This window comes from Petromyzon marinus, chromosome 15 (assembly GCF_048934315.1).
Source record: "Petromyzon marinus isolate PM22_M1 ecotype Great Lakes invasive population chromosome 15, UKy_Petmar_22M1.pri1.0, whole genome shotgun sequence".
NCBI lineage: Eukaryota > Metazoa > Chordata > Hyperoartia > Petromyzontiformes > Petromyzontidae > Petromyzon > Petromyzon marinus.
This window is the reverse complement of record NC_133681.1, coordinates 3,646,874-3,655,803: the sequence shown is the minus strand read 5'-3', so window position 1 is coordinate 3,655,803 and position 8,930 is coordinate 3,646,874. Positions and strand designations below refer to the sequence as shown.

The 8,930-nt window shown below is 50.2% G+C and overlaps 1 protein-coding gene and 1 long non-coding RNA gene across 3 annotated transcripts in view; one reads left to right on the top strand and one right to left on the bottom strand.

Annotated features, from left to right (window-relative positions):
- Positions 1-238: 238 nt before the first annotated feature.
- Positions 239-2,532, bottom strand: LOC142924630 (uncharacterized). The gene is made up of 2 exons (XR_012941742.1): positions 2,421-2,532; positions 239-571 (listed from the first exon to the last, which is right to left on the bottom strand). It is a non-coding gene; the product is annotated as an uncharacterized LOC142924630 (long non-coding RNA).
- LOC116942588 (exostosin-1-like) overlaps positions 1,688-8,930 on the top strand; it is a 154,094-nt gene continuing 146,851 nt past the window's right edge. The window contains exon 1 of one of the 2 annotated variants that reach the window (XM_076067217.1): positions 1,688-3,872. In XM_076067217.1, coding sequence (XP_075923332.1) covers positions 2,749-3,872 — 1,124 coding nt within the window. In that variant the 5' untranslated portion in view covers positions 1,688-2,748. The remainder of the gene's footprint in view (positions 3,873-8,930) is intronic. The other variant, XM_032954669.2, reaches the window with a different exon arrangement.

Genomic DNA, 8,930 nt, shown 5'->3' with positions numbered 1-8,930 from the left:
TTCAGAACAGTAATAAATGCGGTTATTGCAGGCATATAAAAGGCGTCTGACTCATTTCTTTCTTTCAGAGAAAACATAATAAAGAAGCAGCCCTTCATTAAGCAGAACATAAACTTTACGTTATGATATCGCTTCCCCAACAAATTCTATTACTCACGTTTGTTAACTTAATCCTGGCTGTACGTGATAAACCTTATTCTTCTGTAAGAGATAGAATGATGGAATGCAGAAAACGAAATGGTCAACCGGAGGTTTTATTAGACTGACATCTAATTAGTTTCGGTGATACATTTCGCATGACCCATGTCAATGGGTATTGATCGGAAAACATCGATTTAATTCAGTCTATCAAAACTTGACAAAGTCCAAGGAGACAGATTGATTTTGGAGTTAGCAAATTCCAGCTGCTTCGCATTTTAGCACGTAAAATTCCGATCCGTCAAAATATGATGTTGAACGTGTAAGTGGGCTCATGGCAACGACAGACGTGGATTTTTCATGGGCTCTGTGCTGTTGTCCGGGTTCGGGAATGATGTCCGACGTTTCGCCCCACGTGCTGCGTGACGCCGAACTACACTGGGCGGCACAACCCGAAAACACATCGGTTAGAAACTGCAACAAGTTGAATTAAAAGAGATTAACTTTGCATTAAAAGAAGGCTTCCAGTGACGGAAGACAACAAATTGGTCCACCGAAACAGCATTCCATTATGAGAGCGAGAAAAAAACCATCAATATCGTGGCGGCGACCACGTCTGGCATTGAGTGGATGTAGTTCAATCCAAACGAATGCTTGGAAGCAGGGAAGGGCTGTGATGAAATCATGTTGGGTTATTATTAGCCGTGACTTGGCAACCTCGTGTTATTTAGATTAGCCTATATAATGTATGCACGTGGCGTGCTCGCATGCAGTCAATGTTGAACGTACATATATACACACACACACAGCACTTTCATATATAACCATGCCATATATGCATAGTCATATTCGAAGTAGTTACTGTTTAAAATAAAAATAAAATATTGTCAGGCATACTCGCATCGCATATTCCACTACACATAAATTATACACCGACAATTCTCTGTGCATCCTGGAACGACCTCTTGGGCCAAAAGTGTTGGGAGCGAACACGGTGTGGACATCACCATGCCCGGCCACCTTTGTCTCCCCCAAAGTGCCGATGCTTTTTTTTTGTTCTCTCTCACCAGGTACTCATTTGAGGCTGAGTCCACCTCGGGGAGGCCCACGACCGGTTCGGCCCACCTTCATTGATGTTAACCGTGGTCGGGAATCGAACTCGTCGAGCTGCGGTTCGGAGTGCACTTCCCAACTCCTCCCTCACCAACGCGCGCGCGCGCACACACTATACATTGCGCGTGCATATAACGAATATATATTGACAAAAAAACAACACATATATACAGCGGCAAGCAAATTGATATACTACACAGAGATCCATCAATTTCCCCTTTGCTAAGAGACTTCTTTGCATTGCTGCTGCTGCTGCTGTTTTTCCAGGGGTGTTGAAACACGGAGCTGTAAGGACACGGGGCCATCATTCATCGGGAAACGGGTTAAGCCGGAGCGCTGACGTCAGGCGGCTGTGCAAAGTGGAGAGGCAGGAGGAGGAGCCTTCATCGAGCTGGGCAGAGGGGAGAGGAGAGATAGGGGGGGGGGGGGTGGAGGGGATCCAGGACTCGTCCGCTCACAGTCTCGACCGCACGGCGACTCAACGAGGCGACGTGGGCAGTGTGGAGGGGAGCAGAAAGGGAGGAGTAGAGGCACCCCAACTCTCCCTCCCTGTCCTCCAGCCCGCTCCTCTCTGCTCTTACCAGGCGGACCCAGGCCAAGCGCACGGCAGCACGCACCCCCCTCTCCTCTCGTTCCAACACCACCTCCACTACCATCCGTTCGCCCGCCCGCCCTCTCCCTCCTCCGCCACTCCGTACACTCGCATACACCTCTCTCTCTCTCTCCTCCCAACAACACTGCCATCCACCCGCTTTCTCCTCCTTCACTCCGTACACTCACCCCTCTCTCTTCCCAACACCACGACGGCCATCCCCCTGCACCCACCCACCCCACCACCCACCCCACCGCTGACAGAGTGCGCCTGCCGGCTAGAGACGCGAACAGCGCGGATTCGTATCCTCGTCTGCACGTGTGATAGACAATCCTGAGCGCGTGTCTCTCTTCCCCGTGTGTGTGTGTCTGTCCCTGTCAGCATCGCTCGTTGTGTGTGTGTGTGTTGTCTGCTACTCGTGCTGTCTCCCGTTAGGCACTTTTGCTTGCTTATCCGTCTTGTCTCTTTAAAACTAAGAAACGCAACCTCGCTCACTCACACCAACAACCACCACTTTTGTTTTCTCTCCTCCTCCTCCTCTTCCAAGACACACCTCCCTCCCTGACTAACCACCTACCTCCTCTCAAAGTCCTCCTCCTTGCGCGACTTCTGTCCTCCCTCCTCCATCATCCCTTCTCCTCCTCCTCGGTCTTGCCGCGTTGCCAAAGTTGCCCACACACGCGCACCCCGATGCTGGGCTCTCAGGGCCGGGGAGTCCAAGCGCCGCTGCCGTCTCGACCGTGCCCGGCAGGGCTTTGCCTCGGCCCCAGCGCGTCCCATGTCTCCGTGGCAAGCCTAGGAGGAGAAGTCCTCCTCCTGCTGCTGCTGCTGCTGCCGCTGCCACCACTCTGGTGGCCTCCGCGTCCGTGCCTCCAGTGCGAGCTCCCGTTGGCCGGCCCGGACACATGCAGGCAAAGAAGCGCTACGTCCTAGTGTCAGCGGGCGTCTGTCTACTGCTTCTCTTCTACCTGGGCGGCGTGCAGTTCGGGCAGCTGGTGGCGGCGCGCAAGGGCTGCAGCCCGCAGCTGGTGGCGCGGGAGAACGCCGCCGACAACCCCCCAGGATGCCGCCGCTGGCCGGCGTGGGTCGGGCTCCGGCAGCCGGCCGGCGTGCACGCTATGGACGAGGAGGAGCAGGAGGATGGGGAGGAGGATGGGGGGGAGGATGGGGACGGGGGGCAGCCGGAGGTCGAAGCGATGGGTTCGATCCCGGACGAGCGAGGAGCAGCAGCAGCAGCAGGAGGCGGCGGTGGTGCTGGAGGAGGAGGAGGAGGCGGTGGGGGGGTAGACGTGTCGCCCCGGCGCAGACGGGAGATCTGGGACAGCGTGTACCGCGGGAGACGCTGTCGCATGGAGAGCTGCTTTGACGTCAAGCTGTGCGAGAGGAACGGCTTCTGGGTGTACGTGTACCCGCAGCAGCAGCAGCAAGGCGGAAAAGTCGAGAAGGTCTCCGAGAGCTACCAGAAAATCATTGCCTCCATCCAGGAGTCGCGCTTCTACACGCAGGACGCGAGCAAAGCGTGCCTCTTTGTGCTGGCCATAGACACCCTGGACCGGGACTCCCTCTCCGGCCACTACGTGCACAACGTGAGAGCCAAGATCCAAAGCCTGCCGCTCTGGAACAACGGCAGAAACCACCTGGTGTTCAACCTGTACTCGGGGACATGGCCCGATTACACGGAGGAGCTGGACTTCGACATTGGCCAGGCGATGCTGGCCAAGGCGAGCATCGGCGTGGAGAACTTCAGGCCGAATTTTGACGTCTCGATCCCCTTGTTCTCGAAGGACCACCCGCAGAAGGGCGGCGAGCGAGGCTACCTTGGGCACAACAGCATTCCGCCCACCAGAAAATACCTGTTGGTGTTCAAGGGGAAACGCTACCTGACCGGCATCGGTTCGGACACCAGGAATGCCTTATATCACGTCCACAACGAACAGGATATCATTCTGCTGACCACCTGTAAGCACGGCAAGGATTGGTGGAAGCACAAGGATGCCCGCTGCGACAGGGACAACCAAGAGTACGAGAAGTGAGTTCCCATCAAACTGCTCCTCTGATTGTATAATGCAATGCGCTGTTGTACAATGAGTGCTGCGTGACGTTAGCGCGAGGTCGTTCAATTCGAACTCCTTGCGAAAGTAGTTTGGAAATGGATGTATCGCATTGGATGGTGTTGGTGTGCTCATCATCACCCTGTCCCTCACCGTGACCATAATTGGTAACTCTTGTCACTCAATCCCGAGCCTAACGTGAAACTTCAACAGTTCAGTCCCGACGTCGAATGCTAATAATGATGCTTGTGCAGCACATTGTTAATCTACCCCTTGTCGTCAGTCATGGTACAGCATGCTATGTTTGGTTAGTACAGAACTTTGGTTCCGATATCACTCGCCACTGATGTTCGCCGTGGCCGGGTATTAAACTCGGGCAACCATGGATTTACATCCAGCACCTACTAATTACGCTACTAAACTTGGCACCGAACAAACTTGTATTCTAAACCAAAAACCGTATCTCGAACACAACAATTACTTGTTCTTGGCCCCTTAAACCTGACATAATGAATCACCAACTCCGAGTCCCCAAAATCATTGTTTGAAATCAATTACGAAGTTACTTTTACACAGACGCACACGCACACAAATCTATTGTTCCAGCAGCCACGACGCCAGGTGAGTTTGCCGAATGGACAATTGCATTGACGCTGCATTTGTGGGTGTCGGCGATGCGGGTTTTTTTTTTGGTTGACATGCGTTACGAAGGCGCGGAATTGCTTTGAGCTTTTGACGCAATACAATCTCCCCTGCGTTGTTGTTGACACAGAGGGGGGGGGGGGGGGTTGCATGAGAAGGAGGGTGATAATTGCCAACCGTTATTAATCACCTCCTACTGTTAAACCCGCGTAATACTTAGGGGCCCGATCGTCGGGAACAAGGAGTGGATATAAATAAACACCCAATTACTTATTATCATCAGCCCAATGTCCCGTGGTGGTGGGGTGTGGGAGGGGGGGGTGAGCGTACAATTATCAACAATCACAAGCGTATAACAGAATGCATGGCGGGGGGGGGCACGTATTGTCTTGCCGTTAGAGGAGGAAGCAATACATTAAGGAAGTGATAAGGACGCAACATTCGCAATAGATTAGGATATTGGATAATACACTTCAAACAATGTTCCTTTGTCTTGTAAGGCATGATCGCATGCGTGGTAAGTGTCAGACGGTTATTAATAGTCAGTGATGGATATTTGTGACAGCCCACTAAAAATACACGAACAAAGTTTGGAGTCGGGGTGGAGGGGGAGTTGGCTCTGCTATTTTATTTTTACTGCCCAGCTGGGAGGAAAGAGGATGTTAAGTTAATGGGCAATTGAGCCTTTGTGCATGCTTTTTTTTTGTTAGATACAGTTGCTAAAGTACTACTGCACGAGGCCTTTTTTTTGCTTTCGTAATATTCGTGTAAATTAGTATTCAACGTTGTGTTGTCATCAGTACGTAGAGTATAAGGGTAACATTGCTGTAGCTTCTCTTTCGCCTGTGACTCCTAAAGATAAACACTTCGTATGGGGGAATCGTTGGTTGTTCTATTCGTACACGTCTCGGAATAGATAGTACCCACATATTATTACGGCAACGCACGTGACTTGCTGCTGATGGACGAACTATTGCCGTGGACTCATTTATCGGGCGCCGTGGTGGTGAGATGTTAACTACCTCACCCGGTATACAGGAGGCCGCGGGTTCGATCCCGACACTGACGCCTGTTATATATTTGGAGTTTGCGTTTCTTCTGGTGGTCACGTGGATTTATCTCTCGAGTCCTCCGGTTTGCCCCTCCACATTTAGAATGAACATGCGTTTAGAGTTACTCTTTGGTTCTTTCGGTAAAGTCACGTAGAAAGAAGAGAAAATAAATAATAGAATACGACCTTTCGATTGCAACACAGGCAACCGTCATCAGGTGTGAATGCAAGCTCGGAGAGAGAGACATACAGGGAGAGAGACACATAGAGAGAGAGAGACAAACACATATAACACCTCGTCACAGAGGCGCAGTTTCTCTGTCTCTGTGTGTGTGTCTCTGTCTGCGTGTCTCTCTATGTGTGTCTCTCTGTGTGTCTCTCTCTGTGTGTGCGTCTCTCTCCGTGTCTGTGTTTGTCTCTCTCCGAGCTTGCATTTACAGCTGATGACGGTTGCTTGTGTTGCAATCGAAACGTCGTATTCTATTATTTATTTTCTTTTCTTTCTACGTGGCTTTACCGAAAGAACCAAAGAGTTATTACCGCAGTCACGAAAGCTTCAAATCAAGTGCGCGTTGAGTTTTTGGCTGTTGTAAATTTCCACGTGATAAGCTACTTTGTTGGGCTACCATTTGTGGCCAGGTCGCTTCTGGCAAAAAAAAAAGCTTCACAAGTGATGGATATTTGTGGTCAAATAAAAAAATAGTTGAGTTTACACCGCTTTTGTGGACACAGCCAGTGAGGATTTTTCGAAACTTGCACCTTCATTTCAACTGCAAACGCCAGTAGATGGAATCGAACCGGTGTGCCAACCAACACGCCATGGCAGTAGCATCCTGGCCTATATATTGTTTTATAACACAATAACTATCTCTGGAGTCGGGCATGCAATACGCTAAGGCTGATAAATTGTGCACATTCAATTGAGAGGGGAGAAGATTGCTTATACTGCACTGTATGTAAATCTACATTATTTGGCAATTGAGTTTGGCTGAGTGGAGGAGTTTTAAGAGCTCAAAAATGTGCTGTGTTGACATCAAAAGGATGGCACCATCCAAAGTGTTTATTGCTTTACTTGATTATCCTTTCACTCTTTCCATTCTAGAGAAGCACAATACAGCAAACTGCCTTTTCAGGGCCTTTAACTTAAATTTGCGAGGACAATATTTGACCGCATTGTTGTCACTGGCCCTGCTTTTTTTTTGCAAAGGAAGAATGCCTTGGGATCTTTTGTGTCCACAGGACCAATTTTTGTGGCAAGTCGCAGCCATCACCCCCCCCCCCCCGCTTCTGAAAGCGCGCTTCTTTTGCGATAACCATCCCATCACAGTACACGGAGCGAGATTGTATTACGCCACTCTTAAGGCCCGATTCACATATGCAAGTAAAGGTGGCCAACGTAATGCCTCGCATAACGGTGAATGGGAAGTGACAGTTTTACAAGGTGTGAGAAAATGCACCATATGTCTGGCGCTGTTAACATTTTTTGCCCGCGTGTTTTTGCCTAATATTACAGGGCAAATTGTTTTGCGACTGTAACTGCTCTGGCCTACGACCAAGCCCCCCCCCACCCCATAACCTAGCACAGCACTGTACTCGTTTTTGGATTGTAAACGGTAAAGGCGCAGCCCTGCAATTGCTTGCTCATGCCACTGCTGGAGGAAAAGTCCTTCCACTAGAGGGCGCTTTAGGCGGCCCCCTCAAGATGGTGTTTTGCGTGCCCTTCCACACTGACCGGGCATCTTGGAAGGAGGCCTGGAAGTACCCGCACTTTATTCCACCAAACTTGACGTACCAATCGACTGGGACATACCCATATATAGTGCTGAGTGGATGGTGGCCAGCGGTGGTGGGGGGGGGGGGCATTTAAGAAACTTGCTCAGTGCTTGAAGTGCCTTTCTTTGCTGGGAGAGGAAATCGACAGGACAACCTTTCGAATTGCAAGTCTGGTCCGACTAGCCATTACGCCAAGGCAGCCACCCTCGTGTATTGTAAAGACTTGTAACTTTGATTTTTTTTCTCCTGGGCTGCTATGTGGCCAAGCACTTTAGACTGCCATCCCTGCAGGATGCCAAGTTACTGGTAAGTGGGAGATTGGGAGCAGATTCTCTGTGCGCCTCCTGAGGGTGCCGATTCATCTGCACAAGGCATGTAGAGGGAATGAGCTATTCCTCATTCCAATGTCTCGCCACAGCAGCTCAAAATAAAGGGTTTAACTTACCCGTGTGTCCTATATTGATTTTTTTTTTACCGTGGTTGGTGGGCACACACTCCAAGGACACATAACAACAAGCGGCCGGCTACAAACGGCACTTTTGAAGTTGTAATAGATAGATGAATCCGTATGTTCATTGATTTGCAGAAGGTTGCTGAAATAACTTTGTTAAAAGAGAGGAAGGGAATTGCAAAGTTGAGGAGGAGGCGGCAAGCAGCCAAAGGGGGGTGGGGTGGGGGTATTGTGACCTGCAGTGTGGTTGTATTAACACATTGTGGATGAGACGACACAGTTTGTCAGAGTCCTCAACACGAGCGGAGCGATCCATGAGTTGAAGTCCATGGGGACAGTCACCGTTGTCGTCGTAGTAGTAGCGACACAAAAGACACGAGTCGTAACTGCGTGGCTGACCGCCGGCGAGCGAGTAACCAGAGTGGTGCGGTCAGTACTGGATCATCAATCAACCCCGGTTGCTTTATGTTGAATTATTTAAAGCGCGCAGGGAGGTAGGGGACTGGGCACTAGATCGCGGTATTTCAACCTCGGCCAAATTGTTTGGCGCTAAGAAGGCTGTGGAACGGAAAAGAGAGCCGAGCTTGAAGAAACTCTCTAAATGGGAATGAACGATGACGGGAGTTGAGCCCTCAACCACGGGGGAGGGTGGAGGAATCACCTCCGATGAACACGGCAGGCTGCGTACGGCGCGAAAGAAGTTCAACACACGTACATACCGAGTGAAGTTCAACTTGGCATCCGGTAACAGACTGCAGTGTCGGGCAGCGTCGTTACGCTGAGAAACAGGAAACTCTTTAGCTGCATTAGTTCGACCATTTGCATGTCGCTTTACCGCCTCACCCCCTTTGTGCTCAAATTCGTGAATAATGTCCCAGGCTAAAGCCTCGAGTGTGCGTGGCGCATGGACAGCTTATTCATAGCTGTAACCAGAAGTTTTTTATTCTTACAGTTTAAGTACTTTACTGTACCGTGGTTCAATTGCTTTGTCATTGTTTTACCCATTTTAGATTAAGCGTGTTATTGGTATTAAAGTTCAAATTAAGTTGCCTGCATTGAACGTGAAGAAATACGGTGATACGACATTGCACCAGCTCGCATAGACGAGTGTGAAGCAAG